Source organism: Apostichopus japonicus, chromosome 5 (assembly GCF_037975245.1).
Source record: "Apostichopus japonicus isolate 1M-3 chromosome 5, ASM3797524v1, whole genome shotgun sequence".
NCBI classification, from domain to species: domain Eukaryota; kingdom Metazoa; phylum Echinodermata; class Holothuroidea; order Aspidochirotida; family Stichopodidae; genus Apostichopus; species Apostichopus japonicus.
The window spans coordinates 10,978,133-11,003,367 of record NC_092565.1 but is presented as its reverse complement, the minus strand read 5'-3'; the positions used below and the strand labels follow the sequence as shown (position 1 = coordinate 11,003,367).

At 34.7% G+C, this 25,235-nt stretch overlaps 1 protein-coding gene across 6 annotated transcripts in view; it reads right to left on the bottom strand.

Moving 5' to 3' along the window:
• The window catches only part of LOC139967631 (dedicator of cytokinesis protein 1-like), a 72,197-nt gene that overhangs the window by 33,225 nt on the left and 13,737 nt on the right, over positions 1–25,235 (bottom strand). For all 6 annotated transcript variants that reach the window (XM_071971601.1, XM_071971603.1, XM_071971604.1 and 3 more), the window contains exons 3-22: positions 24,070–24,110; positions 22,393–22,448; positions 19,036–19,129; positions 17,445–17,593; positions 16,115–16,241; positions 15,240–15,388; positions 13,511–13,592; positions 12,214–12,277; positions 11,174–11,333; positions 8,487–8,607; positions 7,380–7,461; positions 6,837–6,961; positions 6,301–6,399; positions 5,629–5,707; positions 5,083–5,186; positions 4,596–4,767; positions 3,619–3,716; positions 2,851–2,940; positions 1,162–1,262; positions 308–457 (exon numbers count right to left, since the gene is read on the bottom strand). In XM_071971601.1, coding sequence (XP_071827702.1) covers positions 308–457; positions 1,162–1,262; positions 2,851–2,940; positions 3,619–3,716; positions 4,596–4,767; positions 5,083–5,186; positions 5,629–5,707; positions 6,301–6,399; positions 6,837–6,961; positions 7,380–7,461; positions 8,487–8,607; positions 11,174–11,333; positions 12,214–12,277; positions 13,511–13,592; positions 15,240–15,388; positions 16,115–16,241; positions 17,445–17,593; positions 19,036–19,129; positions 22,393–22,448; positions 24,070–24,110 — 2,143 coding nt within the window. The remainder of the gene's footprint in view (positions 1–307; positions 458–1,161; positions 1,263–2,850; positions 2,941–3,618; positions 3,717–4,595; positions 4,768–5,082; positions 5,187–5,628; positions 5,708–6,300; positions 6,400–6,836; positions 6,962–7,379; positions 7,462–8,486; positions 8,608–11,173; positions 11,334–12,213; positions 12,278–13,510; positions 13,593–15,239; positions 15,389–16,114; positions 16,242–17,444; positions 17,594–19,035; positions 19,130–22,392; positions 22,449–24,069; positions 24,111–25,235) is intronic.

Genomic DNA, 25,235 nt, shown 5'->3' with positions numbered 1-25,235 from the left:
TATAAATATTCTACAATATCTAGCACAATAAGGAAATCTTCATCCTTTTATTTTCTATAAGAAGACCCTGCTCTTACTTTTAGCATGGTTTATGTGGAAAATGGCGCACTCAAGACTGTATGATATGTATGTGAAATCAATGCTTAAATTGGGTACCACCACTATAATCACTACTCTGTCATTTTTACAATATTATTAAATTAGCCAAATACAAACCGGGAATGAACTTTAAATGAAAGTCAAAAAGGGTTGCACATTCTGTCAACGACTCGATGTGATATTCAAGCAAAAAAAAACCTTGACTTACTCAACGAATAAAACTCTGGATCTCAGTACAAATTTGAAAAGATACTCCGCTGACTTTAGGGCCTTGTAAAGCGGCTCGTGAGCTGTCGATTCCTCTTCAGAAATGTCGCTGGAATTATCTAGATAGGTCTTGAGGATTTTCATCATTTTCCTGGAAAAAATATTAGAATGTGATTGGGATGATGAGCCAGGCAATAATAAGATTTTTTTAAAACATACCAAAAAAAATAAGCATATCATATGCAATAAAAAATAAATTAAAAAAGTAAACCTTGATGGCTGTTTCCATACAATTTTTACACTATAAAAACTTAAAGCAAGCAGTGCCATGGTCAAAGTGGATGAAAATGGAAAAAAGAAGAAATTTCTTCGAAGCAACGAAAACCAGCATCTTGGAGGTTTGCGGGTTCGACACCTGGCCAGTCAAGGAAATTTTTTTCTATCCTGGAGAAAATCAAGAGTTTTCCCAACTGAAACCAATTTTGCAAATTGAAATAAAGTTAATCCAAAAATGAGCTATAATTGTAAGTTGGGTGGCCACTTATCATTAAGTGAAGGGTTATAACCACAAGCATATTCAGTTCCTTAGTGTCGTAAAATAACTTCCAGGATCACTACAGAACGATAGATCATTGGGGTTACACAGAATTAATCAATGTGTTCTGCACTCGCAATATTTCGTCCAAACTTTAACGGTAGCTAGTCAAAGGTAAGCCGATTTCCAGAGATTTCTCATACTACGGAACTGAACTAGCAAACATTCACAGTAAAAGCTCGAACGATTTGACAAAAAAATGTTTGGTTGACGTTAACCATTGAATCACATACAAGAGAGGTAAGGGGCAAAAGCTTTACCTATCTGCAAACGTTATACTGTAATGTTCCCTGATGTACGTGTCCAAAACAGGCCGGAACTGCTGGTACTTCCTGTCTGCTATCAAACCAATTATGAAAACCTGAAACCGGAAGGAAAGAATAAACAACGAGTTACAATCACAGAGCAAGAAATGAAACCATGTTGCAGGGCAACTATGTTAAACTGTAAATATTTATGATTAGTAATTACAATAACTAAATAATGAAGAGAAAACTGACAGAGAACTTTTAAAGAGAATCTTGAAAGTACAAGTACATTCAAAGACAAGAGATTTATGTTACTATGTTATGTTACAATCTGCTACGACACAAGGATTTTAACTCTTGTTAAAAACTAGACACTGGAATAATATCTCAATTTCTATTAAAATGGCAGTTTTTCAAAATGTTTTTTAAAGAGATGACTTTTAAGCAGAATGTCAGTCCTTATATGTCCTAGTACAAGAAGGTAAGTAAAGATTTAATTGCTAAGAGTGCTTTTTACGGCTATTCTGGTTTATAAGATTAGTCACCTTTAAAGTATGGTCAATCACCTCTAAAATGCTCCTTTAAGGTTAAGTTTAATTGATGATAAATGTCAGTTTCTTTACTGCAGGAATAAACCTTAATGTTAATTAATTGCTCATTCAATTATAACAAAACACTCTACCAAAACATGTTCTGTTTAATACATATTAAGAAATAGAGCACAACTGGACGTCATTCAACGCCATTTGTCCAAGACCAATTTAAACTAAAATTTAAACAAATCACTTGAGGCTATGAAATTCTTATGGTTTCCTGTGAGTATTGTGTTGCATCAGAAGAAACTGACCTAAGGTCTTTGTATTAGACTATGGTAATCCAGTCACTTCAATTGATGAGCCTCAGCCGTCGCTCAAAAAAAAGTATTCAATATTTCGACAGAGCGGTTATTCCTAGAAGTGGAAGGATGTGGCTACCACCGTCTCATACGAATCGACATTCTTCCTCATTCATTCCACAATGCATCAAACTTTATAATGAAAACTATCAACGTTAGATCTTGTCTGGCTGTTTCTTCTGTTCCGACTGTACTCTCTTGCCATTGTCATGAGCTTTGTATATTGTTTTACTGCATGTTTTAAAATGTCTTATGTTTTCATATTCTTACAATTGTTTGATAATGTACGTTAAGGTTTTCATATTTTAATGTTTGTATCTCATATCCTGTTTTAAAATGTCTCATGTTTTCATATTCTTACAATTGTTTGATACTGTACGTTAAGGTTTTCATATTTTAATGTTTGTATCTCATATCCTGTTTTAAAATGTCTTATGTTTTCATATTCTTACAATTGTTTGATACTGTACGTTAAGGTTTTCATATTTTAATATTTGTATCTCATATCCTGTTTTATACGAGCATGCAATTACCCTTGTGGTTTAATAAACTTGATTGAATCTAAGCTTAAGACCTGGACTGATAGTAGAAGTGTTTGCAAAAAGTCTACAACTTATCAAAATATGAAAAGCTTTGTGCCTAAAGGAATCCTTTAATTAAAAAAAAAAAAACATTGCTGCATTCTATTTCACATGTTACATCTTAAACAGTTTATGTGTTAGGTGATTAACAGATCGTGTGTTATCATGTCCCACCCTTAGACAGACAGATATGTTACAGAGGAGTAGAAATGGACTGTTACTCACAAGAGCATTGAAGACAGGTTCATCGTAGGCCTCAGACTGGGGGTTCTCGGCCATGATACCACATAGTGCATCCAGGGTGTCTTGTAAAAACTGAAAATATAAATAAACGAAATCCCACTTGACAACAAAAACAAGTTTAATTGAATTAAGTTAAGTAGAGTCTTTTTAGTAGGTAACACAGTCTTCATATAGTTCTCATGCTACTTCAAGGTTTCATGTAATTATCTACATTCTTATGTAGAAAGACCCTTCTCAACAACTTGACCCTAACTCAAGATATGGTTGATTGAAAGTAGCCATTTTCCTCTAAACTCTCCAAACTTTATGCCAGGAGGATCATGTTAGGTCATCTATGTTGTCGTCACAGTATTCAAAAATGCTTTTACTTTCTTATCATAATCTGCTTTATATCGATTAGTGCTGGACATATGAGACATGAAGATTGTTTGCTTAGCTGTCAATTATCTCTACACTCTAAATTTGTATCAAAATACAACTCTTTTGGGTCCATATATTTTCTTTTCCACTGATCTAACTATTATACAGGAAACCAACACATTTTTAGCAACATTGCCATGATGACATTCACTCTGCAAAACAATATCACTAAAAATTGAAAACTCAAATCTTCACCATCAAAAAAAGTTATGAGGATTTGGTTTTGACCTACAGATGCAGAAAATGTTGTCAAGCAATTAACTTCAGCCGCTGGAATATGCCATATAGGTGGTAATTTGTGTTGTTTGAAAACTTGAGCAAACCACTTACTTTAACAACCTCTTCACCGTCTACCTTCATCAACGATTCTAAACTCTCTCTGATGTGGTCCTGATCAGATCTCCACTTTAGAAGACCCAGTAGATCAACTGCAAAATTGCAATAAAATATCAATACTAAGGGGATTAAAAAAAAGGACAGTTTAGACCAAACTCATTGTGATATGTGATCTAAGGAGATCATTTGAAAGAATAATCCATTTTTACAGGAAAGAGGTTCACATCTGGTGATTAGACCCTCCCTGGTTTAAGATTTCACATGAAATATTCATCCATTCAAGTAAGGAATTCATATCTGATGATATATTATTCCAGTCAATGCCATGTACAGATGACACATACTAACTATATGAGTGTAAAACTTTGTCTACTCAGTGGAGAAAAATCAAAAATAAAATCCTGAACTGTATAAGTTCAGTAATAAAATTCTTTAATCTGTATTTTGTTTTTGTTTTTGCAAATTTTTCCCAAAATTTTCAAATATCTCTAAATCTCTGTAGTCATTGAAACATGTTAGAGATACATTTTTTTTTCCTTCAAATTTTCAACTTATTATTAGTAGGGCTTATTTGAATGGTAGCCTATGCTCGACAAGTGAGAGATTTACTTTAGATTTCCAATGTGTTTTATCCATTTCCAGTTCAACAGGATATTCATAATGGCTAAATGTATCCTTCATCTTTACCACATCCTGGATAGAATCACTAACTAAAACAGACGCTGTTATAAGCAAAATGTTAAAACGGAAGTAACAACAAAGCTTTTGTTTCTCCTCTAGACATAGTGCATTGGACTTTGAGTTAAAGACTTCATGCCAAATGCAGGCTTAGCAAATGGTAGGAGGGGTGGGGAGTGGGATTGAGCCCATCTCCCTCTCCTGGTATTAAACACTGGTATCCATGTTGTATCATGTTGGCTGTGCATTCAAATTGGGGACCCCCAAAGAGAAAAATCTCAAGGTTTAAATACCATTTTGTGTCAGCTTTGTGGAACAGACGACTGTCGATATTTGGAAGGCATGATTTGAATTGATGTAAAATCCTTTCTTTGTATTTTGACTGCTGTGATTTCCTGATTCCAGATCCTGCTTGGTGTTTGGGAGTTCCAAGTAACCCGTGGACTGATCTTGTGACTTGTCACCCTGTGAAGATACGACAAAGGTTGAACAAAGCATTAGGACCCTATTGTTTAACTCTTCAAAACAATAGATACAACATTTGCATTAAGAAAATTATCCTCCCCCCCAATCCCCCATCACCCAAGAAACACAGGTATTAAGATAAAGATTTGATGAAATAAGTTGTTGAATCACTTGACACTCAGACATCTACAATTTCTCCTCTTCTTTTGTATCACACTTTAATGAAGCACTGAAGCAATCATTTCTCTTTCCTTTCCATTTAACATTGTGTCCATCTTTACTTTACAAAATAAAATAAAAATTGATGATTTTTACCTTAAAAACCAGTAAGTCATGATTGCCATTTGGAACTGTTGTGCCAATGTCTGTCATCAACCTTAGATATGAGAGCCCAAAGGGTTTCTCTTGTTTGTCTTTAGCTGGGGTAAAGAGAGAAAGGAAGAAAAATACATTAAACTAAAATGATGCTTCACCTACCTATCTAGTATTAACTCCCAGTTTGCCACTCTGCTAGAGGCAATATACCTCCTCATCATTCAACACTGATTAATCTTAGTTACTTAAACTTTCAAGAAATTTTGGTTGCCAAACCGACCGTTGAATGATTTCAGCTCCTTACGAAAAGAATCTCTCTTGCACTGCTTAACGGTTTCCTAAATTGCTCAAAAAAGTAAGACCCAGGTTTTCCATGGTTGCTACTTCATACCTCTTCCATCCTTACATGAGTTAGGATTTTAATAGTGTGACATCATGCAGATCCCTGGGGGGGGGGGACACTAGACAAAGAAAAACCAAACAGAGCAAAACAAAATAAAACAAAATGGCAGAAGTGTATCATATCATAAGCCTACAATAACTTACCCTCTGTGGACGATCTGTGTCTGAATGTTAATCGCACATGGGTGTTTGGCTGGCAGAACTCTTCTATTGGAATTGCGACCTACAAGGCAATCAAATAAAACAAATTTTTACTATCAGAAGTCACCTCCTTCCCGTATTTCAGTCAACTGAACTTCGAGGGATTTTATCTATCTGGTAGAGAGACAGCTTGATGGGAGTTCATAGTTCTGTTTTTACAAGCATGACTGTAAAACATGCAGAGGATTCGTCCATTTGTAGCTTTGCTTGGACGGCCTTCGTCTCTTCAACCTGAGTATTCTTGCTTCCATCTGACCATTCACAAACCATATGTTACAGAAATGCCTACTAAAAGGTAAGGATTGGTATCACTGTTTGAAAGATATCATGTTTTATGTACACCTTTCATATTTTATAATGAAGACTTTAAGTAAGTCTGAAAATGACATCACAATGTCACTGCTGCTTGGTGGGTGGCCAGTATTTCCACATACTGTAACTAAACTGATGAAGTTTTCTTAACGTTAATCATAAAAAAACTACAAAGATGTCAGTTATAACACTGCATATAATTTCACCATGAAATTAAGCAAAGGGGAACAAGGGGATATTCAAGAGAATATCACACAGTATGACATCACACATCAACAAAATGGCAGCCAGCCAGATTCTGACCTTGAATGTTTCTTGATATTTTGGTGCCTTGACCTGATAATAGACCACAGAATGGTAGACATCCCCAGGTTTCTCTCCTGAGGCGTGATATATTGCATTCTGATGATGAAAAAAAAAACACGAGAGAGAATCGTGAACAGTGAGGAAAACCATCCTTAAAACAGAACATTATCTTTATGATTTTGTGAAAATGTATACCTACACAGGCTGCTTTCACAGCAGATATTAAAGTAGTTGTAAACACTTTTGTATTTTTTCTCTTTGATATCGTGAACAGTGAGAGCAAACTTCAGGATTGAGTTATCAGTTCATGTGACATGACAGTTTTGTTGCATTGTTGTGCATGGATTACTACAAGTACACAATACATTTTTATATAATTCCCCTGCCCCCAAACCCCCCCCCTTCCCCCATTTCTCTTTCCATCTAGCCAGTGTAGCTAAACTGTTTCAGACTGAAGATCCCATTCAGGGTGCCTGACAAAAGGCATAGTGTTAGACAGAAAAGGGGTAAAGGGACTAGAAGGAGATACTTACAGGAATAATGTTTCCTTTGCCATTGCAGACGGAAACGGCTACCTCCACATTTCTGGTTTTGGGCCTTGTACCTCTGTCAAAATCGCCCTGCACCAGAGTGATGTACACATCGTTTCTTACATCACCTAAGAATATTGAAAGAAAAAGAGCAACTATGAATTCAGTTTTCAAGTTATAAAGCTCCTTGCTCATCTTACATAGGTTACTGACATAATAGAAACTAATTTTTCTTTAATCTCTATCTCATCTCTGATCATAATTTTACAATTCAATTTTAGATAGGGGGCAGGGAAGGCTTGTGGGGGGGGGTAGGTATATAATATAATGGCCTGACGTTTCAATCCTAGCAGGATCTTCTTCAGAGGCTGAATGACAAGTTACAGTAACAGAAGGGACAAATACACATGCACAGAATACAGACAAGTTAATGAGCAGGGTGAACACAAAAGAGAAAGATGTAAGAGGATTAGTAAACAAGGGATGGAGAGAAGGAAATATATCGGTAGATAAAGAACGATAAAAACGGAGACATTTTCACCATACCTGGCATGATGACCTCTGGGAATCCCATTTTCCTTGCTATTGCAGTCTTGGTATCCACCAGATGAGGGTATTCTTTGAAAACCTATGATGAAAATAATCATCCAACAAAAATTTGGAATATATACTATCATCTTAAAGTGATACATTTCACCACTGAAAATATTCAACATATTAATTATCAAATGAAAACAATCCTTAATATATTGACTGGTATTTCATGTTTATACCACCACTTAACTTTGATCAGATATAATAACCAGAAAGTAGAAAATTTTGGAAATTTTACCAATTCAAGGCATCCTTTTTTTTCTCGCTTCTGCCAATTGCATAAACCTTCAGAGTATTACTGGAAACAAGATTTTAATTGTTCAAAACTAAGACATCCTGCTATTTTTTCCCTCATCAAATGAATAATATTACTCTCCAGTAAAAAAGGAATTTGATTTGAACCTCAACATTTTGTTGTACAAATGTTTAGTCATGTTTGTATCATAAATCACATGTAAAATTAAGTTGCAAACTTTAAAAAAAAATTGAACTTTTCGTTCATTCTTTGAAATGCAAGTTGACTAAAATGAAACTAGCGACTTGCATTTTTGTGGGATGTTAGAATATATAAGCCAAACCCTCCATAAAAATGAGGCCATAAAAACTTTCTTTAAGTCAATATTTCATTAAAAATGTAATTACCTTACTCGTTTGCCTTTGAAAGACACTAAAATATCAACATACTCATCAAGATGCTACTACACATAATACAGAAAACACAGGAAATTTGGAAGAATTTATTCTCATTAGAATGGACTGTCTTGGTATTAATTAATAAATTAATTAATGTTTATAGAAAGAAAATAGTGGAACAGAACAAAAGCTCAATCCAGTGCAGCTTGAGAAAGCACACTTGATTTGCCTTTATAAAACCAAACTCTTGTCTGTTGCTATGAAAACAAAGCTCAATTTCCTCCACACACACTGAACTCAATCCAGCTTCTCAAAACACAAGTTGATCCTCTGTTTTTTTTTACATATAAACATTTCACTCACTGACTGTAAGAACCAGTAACTGTGCTAAAGAGCACTTTGAGCTTAAAAGTAACTATACCTCACCTGTTTTGCCTCTCCAGGGATCATTTTTAATGCCACCCAAATCCCTTGTCCTTTGTGGTTAACTTCCTTCCCCACTAAGACTTTCTTTACCACACTGTCCAGGCAGTCATCACTTGAGCACCTGTCGGTACAGGGAAACAAATGTGAAAACTGTGCTTTGACAAATCGTTTATTCTATTGGTGATGAAGGAAGCATAACCCTCTTTGCCAAATCAGTGTTATTAATTTAAGTTTTTGACCCTTAAGGATATGAGGCACTATATATTTTCTTTGATTGATTGAATAAACAAAGAACAAAAAAATACTTGACTCCCTCTTACTCACTCATACCTGTTTACCTATGAGTAAGTTAAAGGGGCACATAAAATGTGATGACTGATGGTACCAACATTATTCAGTGGGGTCTGCCTTGCTCATTTTATTTCACCACGATGAAAAATTCTCAACACAAAGCTGTCCCACAAGATTATGAATAATTAGCAAATATATATTCCAAACTTTTTAAGGAACATACTGAAATGATACATGTTGTGACGTTTTTCAAACCTTGCGGTTGTTTTAAGTACATCTAGCATAGTTTTTTCCCCCTATATCATCCCCTTAAGATCACAGTTAACAAAACCACACATTGGGTAAAAATAAAATGAAGTAAAAACTTTCTCAAAGACGGATGAATGATGTGAATCACAGGCATAGCCATAGAGCAGCTTTCTGTAAAACCACAACCAGCTGACACCTCATTTCCTGTTGTTTTAAACTTTGTACAGAATGAAACCATGTTTCATGAATTCCGGTAAAAAAGATTATAATATTTATGAAAACCATCCCTTACGCATGCACTGATACTGTAGGCTAATGCCTTGCAAAACCCGTACAGTATTAAGAGCTTCTTTTGCCTGTTACTGTGAGGTTTTACCCATTATGAATAGATTCAGTAAATTTCACACGACTACAGGTGAAGAAACTACTCTGTGTTGTCTTTTGGATCTAATGATCATAATGATAACAGTAATGATCATAATTTATTGATGTTAAGTGGACAATATCAACATTACTGTAATCACAGGCAGTATCATACAAACAATGGGTAACAGGAAAGCAATATACTCGTTGACTTTCGGTATGCATCCAAGAAAACAGTTTTCATTATTCAACCTGGCGATGTTAAAAATGTTTGTTTGTTCTTCACTATGGGTACCTTAGCAAGAAATATTATTAGGGTCATCAAATACATTGACAAAGATCACGTGCCAGGTTCATTGAAAGGTACTCAAGGTCATAATAAAGATGAAGCAATGACCTCTGTTTGTGTCCACTTTTTCAATCATTTAACAATTCAGACTTATGAAGTTCAACCTTTCCGTTTTGGAGCCCTGGGTCAAAATTTGAGTTTGAACAGAGTCTTTTAATACTGATGAACACATTCTTTCTTTCCTTTTTTCCTATTTTTTTATTGCTAATAGAAAGGATGGAATATTTTTCAAATTTATGGGAACTTTTCCTAAAAGGTACAGACTATATACATGGAGCTTAACTAGACTGTTTGGAGGAGGGAGGAGATTACCAGTCGATCAAATCTAGTGTACTAATGAAGATCATTGGAAGTGATTATAAAACACTCACAGAAACCACCCCTCTCCTTCACTGGTACACCTAACATGTGATGATAGATCACTGTAAACAACTTCATACAGTTGCAAAGTGCAAACCATTCCCTAAACACAGGCGTATTGTTCAGTGGTTCAAGAGAATCAAGACATACGAAACTGGATTGGACAGGAAGTAATCGAGGAAGTGAGTGTTATTAACGGATATTCATGACATGCTCTGCTGACACATAGCAATATGCAGCACAATAATGCCTCGTATAGTTGAACGTTAACCATAGCTGTACTCATCACAAAATTGTTCTTCAATGTTGCACATTAGGGTTAGTTCACCTGTCATAACCCCCCTGCCCCCTGCACCCCTTGCCATATCCCACTTCTCTACCATCTTCTACAGAAAAGCAAAAAAAAAAACCATGCTTTCATCAAGCTATGATATCAAAACGTTACTTTCTTGAGGGTTTGAACACCTCTTTTGTTACTATTGATTGAAGAGGGTCACAAGTAACCCTATTAAAACACCTTTGTATGCATGCTGCCTTGTGTATAATATGAAAATGACAAACATAGTAAATGGACCTTGTTGAACAATCTTTGGGGGGTGTTTCCCCTTATCTGTACCATAATCAAAGAAATCAATTTTAATTGTTGAATGGTTAAAGACAACAAAGTATTACAGGTTTTATTTTCCACATATTTTTTGATAATTCTTGGCAGACACAAGATGACCTTGTTTTACCAAGGCCATTGTTTAATATGTATTATCATAAATTATGAATCCAAAAATACGTCCTTATTTGAGACTGTCAATATTTTGCACACCTGTAAGTAGGAATAAGGAATACACTGTTCGCGCTTGTCTGATTTTATTTTAATGTTGTAAAACATTCCTTAACATGGTTAGAAGATACGACCGAATTTTACCTATTTCCATATTTGAATACAGACAATGTTGTGTTCGCCTCTGTGCAAGATGGTTGGCATCTATTTGAATTTTGTTTTAATTCCTTTTAACAAACGATGTACATAAATTTTGCAAATCACCATTCTATGTAGTGTAGTGTAATGGTTCTCACTTACGGTTGGAATGGTATAAAATAGTGTTTTTCGACGTCTGTGTCTGCTTGGCCCGAGACTATATCTGTAATCTCCATCACAGCTACTCCGCAAGGTCTTTTAAGACCGACGGTGTATTTCTTGTTATTGTCCTTTTGTTCACCTTCTTTTAGTTCCATTCTCCCTTTACAGAGAGAAATCATTACATGAATAAAGACATAATAGAAGTTATCAACTTCTACATAACAGTAGTAGTCTGGAATTTCAACTCTTAGAGGAAAAAAAGAAGAAACTAAAATTATTTGATTCAACGATTAATTATACTAGCATGGCACACCTTGAGTTTTCAAATTTAGTTACAAAATATTTTTATTTTACATATTTCCTTTTGTTTTCTTATTATGTGACATCAAGTATACTGCCTGCAAAGATAATTCTTCTCAGGATAAGATCAGTGGTTCTGGGGGCATCAAGGCGGACGTAAAGGGGTAAGGAAATTAGAGGAGGGCCAAACCTTGGAAGTTTGCAAACTAGCTTTATGCTGTGAGGGGGGAAATGTTGTTCTCAGAGGATCTGCTAACAAGTTGGGGTCTGTTAGAGCAAGGGGCCTGATAACACTTAACTGAATGATATATGCTGTCATGACTGTCAGAACAAGTCAGAAGGTGCCAGCAGCAGCAAAATAAATCTTTTCTGACCCCAGACCCAACCATGGTGAGGCTGAAGTCATTAGTTTATTAACCCTTATGTTGGGGAGTCCATGGATGGAAAAAATGATTGGAAACCTAGGACATACACACACACCAAGTCCACCAAAGTTACTTTCTAAACAACAACATAACAGCAACGTAACATATTGTAGCTTCTGAGATCTTGAGACACAAAAAAAATCATGTAAGTGAAGATTCCAAACACGATAATGGAAGATGAACTTTGAATATTGTATGTGGTAATACAGAAAACAGGTATCATGTTATCAATTTTAATTGAGTTTTCACAAAGGGATTAGTACAGAATGAGTAAGTACTTAATATGGTTTCCAGACTATTTTCATATGACCTTACCAATTCTGATAATTTGACACACTAAATATATCTTCTCTCTTTGGAGATCCTTAGCACCAAGGTCCTGTTAAATAAAACAAAATTTAAACGTGAAACAAGCAATGCAAACATTTTCCATTTAATTAACACAATACTCATCAAATTTAGGGGTTCTAATATCACAACAATATTCAGAGAATAAAAGGAAATGACCTCAACTTTGAAGGAAACAGAATATCTATGTTTCTTTTTTAATTTTTTTTTTATAAGTTTCACAATTGCAGGTATTGCTCTTTTGTTTAGCTTCTTCCCTTTCCTTGTTGCTACTTGAAAGTAAAAGTAATACAATTGCATCTTTATTAGTCAGTAATGGCAAATCATAAAATTAAACAACTAATAATACTGAAGGATATCACACTGAATTAGCAAAACCCTGCATCAAACAAAGAGGCATTCTGACAACAACCACCATACTGATCTTAGACAGGCCTGAAAAAAAAGATGGGAGGGGGTGGGAGGGGTCAGAGGGGCTATAGCCCTTAATATATTTCTCTATGTTTTCATTTGCAAAGTAGTACAAGTTTATTTTATGCCTATTATCCCCTATAATATGTCTATAATCGACTTCATTATTAAACAGATTATACTTCTTGGTATATTGTCTCTCCTTTAAGTCCTCTGTGTGGTATCACCGAATTGTAGTGTGAAATCAAACGCAGCTTTAACAGTGCTATATTTACTACCCTCAAAATTACCCAGCAGGGAATATCCAGTGAATCATCTCATATCAACTGGTCTCAACCAACAGAAGACAGTCCAGGTTGAATTCCTAACCTGTAGTTATCACAATAAAGTTACTTTGGAAATCTTTCTGTACACCAACCATACAAACTGGTGCGTATCATACTGATGCTTTAAATATTACAGACAAATGAAAAGAGACCCAAAAAATTATTGCATAAAATCTTTTTCATTTCATACGGCTTTCTTGGTTGTATCGAATAAACGGGGGTGTGATTCCTGGTAACACAGTATGCAAGATACTGTGTTTTCTGACTGGCGCCCCCACCCCCCCCCCCCCCAGCAAAGAAATGGTCATGTAGGGATCACCACTAAGTGCTAGATAACTCAGTTGGTTTGTAACCCAGAAGTCACTTGCTTTGAATCCCATTCAAGCCATCAATTTCTTTCCTCTTTTCATTTCATCTATAATTTTCCAGTCAGTTTTCTGTTATTCATTTGCTTTAAATATCATTTCAGCTGACATCTTACTTGCACTTTGATGACAAGGAGAAGGACAAACCAAATAGCAACTCACTGTGAATAAAACTTTCAAGTTATTAAAAAGCGATAAATCCTTCGGTGTTCCCTTGCTTGTCCACTTTACGACATAATATTCACTAAAAAGAAGGAAAGTGAAAAAAAGGGAAAATAATTAGTTGTAAACTTTGGGTGGAGATGACTTAAATCAAAGACAACAAAACTGAATTGACACTTATTTCTCAAAATTTACAAGCCGTCACCTATTAGACGTGTAAATTATTAACGTCCCTGTCACTACTGTTTGGACTCTATTTGAAAGAAATTAAGGATAAAACTTAAAGAACTTTATATTAATATCGAAAGTGAAATACAACTTGGATATTAGAAAGAGCTTACATGTATATTTTATGCAACCATATAATGATGTATAAAAAAAAGTCTCAAACATCATCATAACGTTCTTGAACTAGAGAGATTTTGAGGAAGTTTGCAAACAAAGGAATCCAACTTTTCACAAATTTTGTATGTTATGTCCACACTAAAATCATGATAAAAGATCCAAATCTTCAGTCATTATACTACATCGCAAGTTCTGAATCACCATCACATCTAGCACCTTCCTAGTCATCTCAACAATGAAAGTAATCAAAATGTGTGTTGTAGATAGATATCCTCTGGGTAACAAACTAGTTTGCATGCTACTGAGCCTAATGAATATTCATGACAGAACTGAAAGTTTTCCAATGATCACAAATAACAAAACTTTCTAACTGGAGACCCCCAAAACAATCCTCGAAACTGCTAGAAAGGGCGAACCCAGTTTATTTTCAGCGAAACGCTTAGCAATTGTATGTTAGAGAGATAACTGTCGTGGAAAAACTTCACCAAAGAGACAAAGAAATATCTTATTCCATACGGAAGATATCACAGATTTAATGTTTCTTCACTCACAAGGTTGAAGACTTGATCAAGTCTAAATATGACATCAATTAGTCACATGTGCTTCAGTCTTTTATCTATTACAAAGTTTCTTTTTCTGTTATGTAGGTGGGTTCTGTAAATGCTGAATCTCAAATTTTGATTTTCATAACATGAAGTATTGATGGCAGTGGTTAATTTTCCACACTGTTTAAAATTCTATCTTGGAAATATGAAAAGAATAACAAAGCGAAAGTAAAATATTTCAGATCCTAGTGACACTACGACATCACAGATCCAAGACAGAATGTTTGAACTAGGCTATCTCTTAACAGAACAACCTTTATCTCAGCTATTTTTGAGAGACTTGTTCTTCACAAAGATCTTTGTAATATAGGCCAAAGACGATGGCAGAGTTTGTTTCACCTTTAAGGAATGTATAGGTCGTCTGACAGACAAAAAACCAGCAAAAGTTCCTACCTACGACTGTCACACACCAAACATTTTCTATATACTCTTGGGACAAAAAGCCATGATACTTCTTGACAATCACCAATGTTGCTACTGAATATTCAAGTTTGAAGTGTCAATCAACTTTACCGTCATACCACTCTATACTGTCTCCTCATACAATGCTTCAAAGCAATAAAACTGACAGTATGAACAGTTCCTAACCTTCCACCTGACAGAAACAAGATATTCATACTATTCAAAATGTCATTGCAAGTGCATTGAATCATGAATGAAAATACAGAATGAAAAAAAGGAAGAACCACATCCAAACTGATCTTAAATCACCGATTTGAGTGGTCGCTACTTTCTGACGAGCGAAAAGCATACAAACTGATTTCTCTTCGGTGACCTACCTGATGTAGTTTCCTTCCTTTGCGTCATACAATGTCATCAGTACATCAGCATCTTCTCCGATCTTACATACAATGTTCTTAACAAAGACAAAGAGATTGTACGTGTATGACACAATGGTCTTCTTCTGTTGTCTAAGGCCATCACTTTGCTGTAGTAAAAAATGAGTGTTGACAAGAATTTTAAGTTTTTGTAAAATCAAACACTTACTGGCATTCTGCCAGTGAAAGGGAAGGGGGAGTAGGTCTTGAGGGGAGGTGAGAAGAGGGAGGACATGGATTAACTTTTGCCACCACTACACAGTTCCTATGAAATTTGCAGTCCTTTTCAGTCTTTCCAGACAGTTTCAATAATATTTGTAACACCGCACTGGTATTACAGTTTTCACAAAATTAGTGGGATCTGCTGGTGATCGGGGAAAACTGTATCCAGTCCACAATAACACATGGCCAAGAAAAGTCATTACCTTTTCCCTTCAAATTTAAAAAACTAATTATAAAGTAATTGACAATCATTTCCATGTTTCATCCTCTTTCATCCATTACAGGCTGCTAGTCTTGGCCAAAAGCCTCGTACCCCTAGTCTCTAGCCCGACCCTTCTGCCTCCAAGTGTCTACATCATCTCACTGATGTAACATCAAACATTCACGTCTTATATCTAAGGAGCCTGTGATTGCCCAATACACACTGACATCAGGTATGTAACCTCTTAGAAATGCCAGCCATGCATAATCGCTCTTTAAAACAAATATACAGTACTATTTCATTTCAAATGCCAAGGTGTTCTGTTTCAAAAACTCACAGAGATGGTTTATAAACAATTATCATCGGGCATACTGTTTTCGTTCATACAATGAAGACGAGGTTTGCAGCTCACCTTGTCTTGTTGGCCTATCCTCTGCATAGCTGTTTCGTGTTTGTTATAGAGAGCTACTGTACTCAGCAGGTTAGGGTTCTGTATACTGCCTTCTTCATCTCGAATAACCAAATCAAGACCAAGTTTTCTAAACAAAGGAGTAAATGGTATGAAATGGAAATAAATAAATTGTGGTGTCAAAAACTCACTTTTCAAATGTTTGTGTTTTTATACACTAAAGCACCTGAGAAAAAAATATTAAGACATGTATAACAGCCATTTCAAACCATATTTTCTGAGTTAACATTAGAAAAGGGACACTATTATAGGAACTATATTGCTTCACCATTCTTAAATAAATATTTGTCAGATTCGAGTTTCAAAGTTTGTATTTGACATACCACAAAACCTGAGCGAAGAGGTAAGACATACATCCCACAGGTATTTCAAACCATATTTACAGAGGTAACATTGGAAACGAGATATAATATAATATTGGAACTATATTGGTTCAAGTTTGTTTTTGATATATATACCAATTGGAAAAAAAAACATTTGCACGATTGAATTCACCCTAGGACACCTTCAATGTCATCATTTTCATCATCAAATATTTTGATAGAAAACAACTGATACATCAATGATTGTCAACACAACATGAAACAGATGTTTCCTGTTTCGATGTGTTGACATTTTGATGTTTTTATTTTGCGTGAGAGTTGCCACTTGACCATCCCATATTAGATATCACTCAAGTTTTAAAGAAGAGTATAAATAAGCATGGTTACAACAGTTTGGCAGCTCCTAATATGAAGTGTTTAACCCAACACAACTTTTATGCCGGAACAAATTAAATGTTATGCTTTATTTATGCTGAATCTTAAGTAACAAACTTTTATGGTAATTTTAGATATGGAAAATTTACCAAAATAAATCCAAATGCTGCAATTCATGCACCCAAATTATTTACATTATTACACCACGATTTATCAAAATTACAACAAAATTATACAAGAGCCACTGGTCATACTTGGAGTAGCCAGATAGTTGTTTGCTATGCCTTACCATCTCGAATGCTACATATATAAGTGTTACATCAGTATTACATCATGTGAAACCCACTTCAAGTGTTAAATACCAAGTTCACAAATTTTGCAAATGCACAACATTTAGGGAAGGGGCTTGGGTAGAAATTTGATTAATTACTTCAAACTCAAAACAAAACCTACTCTGAGAAGAAAATATTCTATTGAGCCTAAATATGGAGAAGGTTCTTCCACCCTTTCCACCCCTTCTTGGCTAGACACACGCCTAGATATTGAATCTGTTGTATGTATTTAACTTTATTTACCTATTGCCCCAATCAACTTTTGATGTAACTATTTGTTTGATATCCTTGAGCTCATCTACTGGTAATGTCTCTGACAGAATCTGTTTCCGCCATTCTATAAGGTCGTACATCAACTTGTGTGTTAGTTCAACTTTTTCTTTCTCTCCTGCCTGTGGATGCAACCAAAATATCATCGTGTTAAAGAAACAAAATTAATTCTGTTCCTGTTAAAGCAAATCAACAACAGAAAACTGACAATAAAATTATCAACACATTTTTAAGAGCTTATTGATGTACAAAAATTTCAAACCAGCATGCCCTTGCAACTAAAATATTTAATGAAATTATCAAAAACATTTTTTAAGAGCAACAACATTTATTGATGAACAAGATTCAAACCAGTGACCACACAGTCACAAATTCTATGCCCTAACAATTGAGTTATTCAGCTCTTACTGTAGTTGGTGGTGATCACTTCTAACCCCCCAAAAATTCTTAGCTCTTTTCACAGTATAATTTAATTCTTGTTGTGTAAACTCAAGTATTTACAGATCAAATATTGTTAAAATAATTGAATACTTGAAATACAAATTTAAACAAATCTGATTTTCTTAATGCAAATAACAACAAATATTCTTATTTTATTTTAGAGGTTAGCATTTCAAACCAGTATCATAATAAGTTGTAACAAGTTGATATTCAGTACATATAATGTGAGCAATATCCAACCTCACTGACATACAATAAGTATAATTTTACATAATAATATCATACAACAAGTTTATTTTTACAAAACAATATTATGCGAATTGTAATGAAACTACTAGTATAATCAACAATCCAGTGCAGTGTGGCTAGGGTTCCTCAGGGCTTGAATATAGCCTGGTGCCCTTTTGGCTAAGCATGGCTAAGCACTATGAGGGCAAAGCTAAATTTAGGATCGCTCTGCTATTGAGAATAGTACTAGGTTGTTTCAATAGCCAGGCTATTAATCCCCCCCCCCCCCAAACGGCCCAGTGTAGGAAACTTGTGAGAATTCTGAGGGTGACAGATAACAAAGCCTTATGTTTTTGCCGTACAATGTGGAAACAAGGTTACAGAAAAGACGATTCAAGATGTAACTGCTGGTGACAGTTTGGCAGTTACAGTTGATATAGTTACTGTACAGACCATCTTGAAATTGCTTTAGAGATTCTCAAATGTTCTCAGAATTGTTTTGTTTTTCCATTCTCGGTTCAGATTTAGGGGAAGTTACGTTTGAGTCAAGCGGTTAATAGCTTGTAATTTTGATATGGCAAAACAGATTTGATACAAACAAAGATCTATCCTACAATACAGTCTGAGCACTTCTTGCTAATGTAAATTGTCATCCTACAATGTGGTCATTTTTTAGAAAGGATGGCAAAACAGAACCAACACACTACCATTTCCTTAGTCTTAGCTCTTTAATCTTAAAACTAACAATTTAGTATCTTCCACCCCTCTGTGTTAAGCTCAGTTTGAGTATTGTAATGAGCCTTTTTACAATTTACCAAAACCTTAATGTATATATTCCCCTCCCTTCGTTTCCTCCAATACACTCATATCCTTTGAATTGTTTGTTTAAACCAACCGTATATAGCTGTTTGGATATGTCACACCATTCTCTGAGCACTGTGGTGATTTCCTGTACCACAGGAGTTTCTTTCGCCGGTATTTTTTCATCTCTGTGGAGACAGAAATGTTGATATCAAACATTTTAGAAAATAGAAGAAAAAATTGTGATAATAGCAATTTTGTTGTTGGAAACTTAATCTAGATAAATATAGGGGATATTATGACCCTGTTAATTCAAACTTATTTGCAATTTATGCTATATTTTGTTTGTTATACTCTAGGTTACCAGGGTAACTCTAGGCACATTAGAGCTAGTGTGTGTTGTTGTATGGAATCATTCCATTCAATTTATCTTGTAACTTCCTTTCAGACTGCTTGAAGAAAACTTTCTAACAAATATAATTTAACAACAACTGCCAGGCTTTCATTCAATTTTCAGAACAACATAGACAACATACCTGTGTCAACTATCTCACCAGTAAACTTTCTATAGAAAATCAGCCAAGGACAACACTTTTTTACCATATTGTTTATCTTTCATGTACAGTACTAGTGTCAACAAGAGGTGAAAGTTTCAGATAACTTCCTCACCTTTCTCTCTACTAAGGTTTTTCTGATAACCAGGGAATAATCTAAGTACTCAAAGATTTGTTTATATAGCAGTTAGAAGGCTCTGAACATCCTTTTACAAGATACTGTATGATTCCTGTATACAAAAATTGCTAGATATACATCTTTGCACCTGTATAGCAATTTGTCCATTTTACATACTGTAGCAGTTTGCTATGCGTTAAAATATTCCCTGTATTACATGTATGAAAGACACAAATTTATTTATGTTTATGAAAAAGCTCAATTGGCATGATGTTTTTGTTTGCTCTACTGTCACCAGTTTACATTCATTAAACACTAAACTTTGACAGTAGTTATTCTAAAGATTAGTACCTCTGAGATCAGATCTGTTGCTATCAGGATGGAGTTTCTATCTAATTTATGTAGTAGTATACAGGCTACATACTGCACACTGCTAAAAGCTCAAATGTGTCATCTATTCCTTCCTGCATTTAGAAATCTCCTAAACATCAGGATGTACTTTACATGTCACACTACAGTACTACAGGATGACAGCAACGCAGTTAAAGCATGTTACACCCAACACTTACTGTCAAAACAAAGAAGTCCCATTCATAGGTTAACATTCTCCTTATTAACCCACTCTCCATTTCCCTAACTCCTCCATTAAGAAATGATTAATAAATACATTATTTTATATGCTAAGCTTTCACAGCAAATTATCATCATAATCAGCATCAACATAAAAATACTCAACTAGTAAGCAAATTCAGCTAGGCCTAAGTACACACACGCAATGAAAGTATTGCTTACCCAAACTGAGAGTCGATGTTTGTATAGAAAAATTAAAGACTTGCTCATAGTATTAAAGCATTTTTTATTAATGCAACATGTTAATACTTAATATAAGCATGTCCTGCCTGAGCTGTGATATTGCACTCAGAAACTGGTCACTAAAATACAAATTTTGCAAACCCCTAACATCGTTATTATTTTCAATATATGGATCATAGCAACAATCAATGACGATAGTGAAAGTAATTTTTCTTTTTATTTACCAAATGGGTTCATTAAAGAGAGATAATTAAAAATAAATTGTTTCAGGAAGTATTAAAGAGAAATATCATGCAAATTATCCTGAAGGTCCCTATACCCAAAAGAGCAGGAAAAATGTCTTTCTTTTAGCATTTCATACTCTGCAAAGGTCAACTGTATCAAGGACTAATCAAGCATTATCAGACTACAAAATGGATTGATCCCATTGGTCTATTTTGCATATATAAACAGGATCAATGAGAGCCAAATGGGACACAATATTCAATGATAACAGAAAACAGCACATGGAAGGAAAATTGTACATTGATCCTGGAGATGAAATTTAATATCGCTTGCAAATAAAGTTGAGAATCCGAATGAAATTGATACAATTTGTCAAATGTTTTCTTATTTTTGGAGTAATTTTAGGTGTCGCTATTGATCTAAATCTGCATCACCGTCAGACTCGACTTCCACTCAATCAACGCCACATTATATCTTGAAGCTTTGTTAGACTTGACAACAATTTGATGATGAAAGTAATTAACTATGTACTATAGCTTGATTCAACACTAATGACTCATACATGATCATGATCTCTAACAGTTAGAGAAAAGAAGAACAGTTCTAATACAATAAACAACTAGGAATAGCTCACAGTGCCAACTCTTTGAGGAAGATCCTAATATTAAAGGAACACTATCAAATATATCCAACAAAACAAGTGTAATGTCCAAGGATAAGATATTACATCCAAGGATCCAGAATATGAAATGCTATTAACCAACCCCTTAGAAACCCACAATACTCACCATACAACAAAAAACTTCTGTGATATCCATAGGCTGAAGTACTTGCTAACATTTTTTTATTTTTTATTACAGAGCCTCTAAGGTTTCATGTTGATCAATTAATTAAGGAATTTAATTCGAGAAGAATAATAGAATGAGGAAGTCACTACAAGCCATTCAAGAAACCCCTCTTCCCTTGTTAAAGTCACATTGAGATAAGGTACCATCTTTGGAGTATATAATAGTACTTAGTAAAATATCAAACAATTCACATCAGGATTATGGACTAATTGATTGAAATCCATACAGAGGTAGATAGTAACATGCCAGCATATGCAGTAAATGTGTACGTCAAAGACTTACTGCTCAAAAATAGCTGATTCTACTCCGTTACTAACATCACTATACAACCCTGATGTATTTTTCCATCATACTCACTGTTTTACACTATAACAGACTTATGTAGTACATTGTCCTAGATAAAAATGCTACTAACTTGTAATTCATATGACTCAAGAGAGTGAAGTCAACAAGCTGATCAAAAAAAATCATTTGATGGTAATAGTAACCACTTAAGCTGCAAGTGTCATATGAACCTAGGTCTAAACTCATCTGTTGTGAAAGTGTTGTAGGCCCAGACTTAGGTTTCCATATTTGTTTTGAAATGGCTTCCTTCAGTTATGAAATAATACTCTTCAGATGGTCAGAGAGTATGGTGCAGCAAACTGACTCACTTGATGACAACATTATGATTATCACTTAAGCTTCAAGGTTTTCAAGCTTCAAAGTGTTGAAGGCCTGATATTGAACAAGAGTAATATTTTGGCAAATAAGTGGGAAAAGGTTACAAGCTTTCAGATCATCAAACCAGGTACGTTTAATTCCATACAAAAGTTAGAAATAATCACATTTAAAGTGACATTCAAGATTTTCATACACAGGCTGTTTTATTTATGATTTCTATGAGGGCTCACCCTTGTGATGTCTGTACCGTTTCCTTGACATGGACGTACGATTTCGGGAAGATACCCTGAAAATAAAGAGAAGAATAAAATAAGGACAACATGCATAATTTATTGGCTGCTTTAAATAACTATTATGGTGGTATAAAATAACTTTGCATGTTTCCTAACTTTGCATACCACAGTATGTTCCACATATATGGCTGCACTGATAGACAATGTTGTTGCCATATTTGAAAGTCAATCCACTTTTGCAAATGCAAATTTTATCTACACGACCTCACAGAAGAAAGGCTATAATTTATAAACATTGAAAGAAGGAAATATCAATTTTGTTTACAGCAAGCTAAAAGCACTTACATGAATTATTTCACCCAATTATCTGAATCATACAGTAAAACTCAAACATGTGCAAATTTAGGGGAATATTTCTGTGCTTCGAGCAGTTTGTCTCCGGAACTTGACAAGCATTAACTTATTCTCATTCTGGTGATATCAAAACAAACAATCGTTAAAATCGCATCTAGCTAAAGGATGGAACTTAACCACAGAGCAACATCAGAGAGGTCTCCATTCCTGTTGTTTTCTAAAGGCACGTTTGTGCTCTTAGCATCCCAAAGTTACCACATACCACCCTAACTACCATTAGATCCCATTTTAAGCTGAAACATGCACAATATTGACTATGAGAACCATGTACCAGCAAATTTACTACTCACCAGGTATCACTTTTCAGTGTCCTGTACAAACATGTACATAACCATACCATATAAATATTGTGCTATTAATTAGCAAGTCTGTGTGTGGGAGTATTTACAGCAAATCAGCACTATTGAGAATGTCACCACATATCTCAACTGCACATCAACAAGGCTCACTCCAACAGTTTAAACTGCTTGTTAAACGTAGTTCATTTTAAATAAAACTGTATGGCACGCAGACAGATTCGCTGATTCAATAGATAAATCTGCCAAAATTCAAACTCTTTTATCAGTTTATTGTGTGCTTTGTTTAATTGAATGATACTATATACATATAATAACCCCAGTTTGATTAATAAAATGCTCTGCATTTAATGTGGACTCCATGTCTACTTTTCACCAGTCCATTCAGAAGGCAATATTCAAATGGCAATATGTAATGGTAGGGGATACCAATACCTGTACATATACACATGTAAAATGATAACCAGTTCAGGGCTGGAAAGAACATATTTGAGAATGTAGATAAGTTCTTGGTCGATTTATGTCAATTTATTGGAAAACATTGTCAGAAAATGCGCCTTAAGTGGCAGCTTTGTAGATGTTGTCCATTATTTGACCTTTGACCTCCAAACTTTGTTCACACTATGCCTATGTACAGGGTAAGCTCTACTACAAAAATATTGCAACTGATCAAAACTGAGACAAACTAATACCAAGATCATTGGTTGTTTCACGGAAGTACTGTAGAGGTTGATTAGCTTGTCATGATTCCATTCAATTAAGAAAACGTTGGTCTCCAAGATACTTTGGTTTTCTTCCCAGGTTTATATTCAACTATCAATCATTACATATTGTATCACTACATAACCACATGAGACAGTAACAATACATGAGAGCCACATATGTAAATGATAAATTGGTAATCCTTTCATTACTCACATCTTCAAACACAAAAACACTTATAAAGATCCTTGAATCAACCTACCTTCTGTGTCTTTTGCTTTACATTGAAACCTTTGTACCAACCTGTAAAGATATGAGAAAGATGAGCAGGATTGAGAACTAAAATGATATCATGCAATGTCATTTCATAATATTGGAGCTCATTAGTACAGTAGTACACAGAGGACATGAATAGTAAAATAAAGTGCTTAATGTTTTTATTTATTTCACTCATTTGTGCATCGCTGCAAAATGAGTAGACTCTTTTAATAGCATGGAACTCTTAAGAATGAAAGTACAGTATATTGAACTACAACTGATAAATTGACAGAGTGCTATCAGAAATATTGAACTTATGTACATACTGTAATACATCTATATGTAATATGCATTTAATACATTTCATATCTTCTTTATGAGTATCCCACAAAGATCGGTTTCCTCTACATATTTCATGGTAGTCCGGTCGTCCCAGACGACCAAATTTCAGTTTGAATAAGCAAAATCAGCTGTGGAGGTTGTCCTGTGGATGGACAACAAGTTGTTGACATCAAATTCAGACTGCATTGTAACTAAATACCTCCAAATAGGTAAAATGATAAATTGGTATCACACAGAAATGTGAGTGCCATTCACCCACCTTCACTTATTTCCTACAGTGCTACATTGCACATATTGGCCATTGTCATTTTTCTGACTAGTTACCAAATTTGCTAGTTTGGACTTACCAAAATGTAGGCCTAGTATTCCGGGGGAAGGGGGGGGGATAACAAGAAAATAATTAGTAAAGTAATATTAACTGAAGCAACAGATAGCACTAGCTATATATGGTTACAGCTAGTGCATAAAAAGTAGATATATAGGGACAGGTAAGTATTGTAAGATGTATAAAAGAAATTTGGATTTGCAAGCCTTGGTTTGTGACTCTGAAAATGTCACCTGATCAAGCATGTTCCATTACATACATTGTGTTTTGAGTGTGTTATCACTGAGGACTATAGATGCTGTATGAATGTAACGGCAATTAGAAACGTCTACCATCTGATGGTAATTAAGTTAAGAAATAAACTTGCCTGCTGAAATCCCTGCTTAAGTTCCTTTCCATAATAATTTTTATTTATGTTTTAAGATAGTGCCTCTTGTCTTAACTTTAAACAGATTATTATGTTTAAAAAACTTTGTAACCACATTATATCAATGAACTATAGA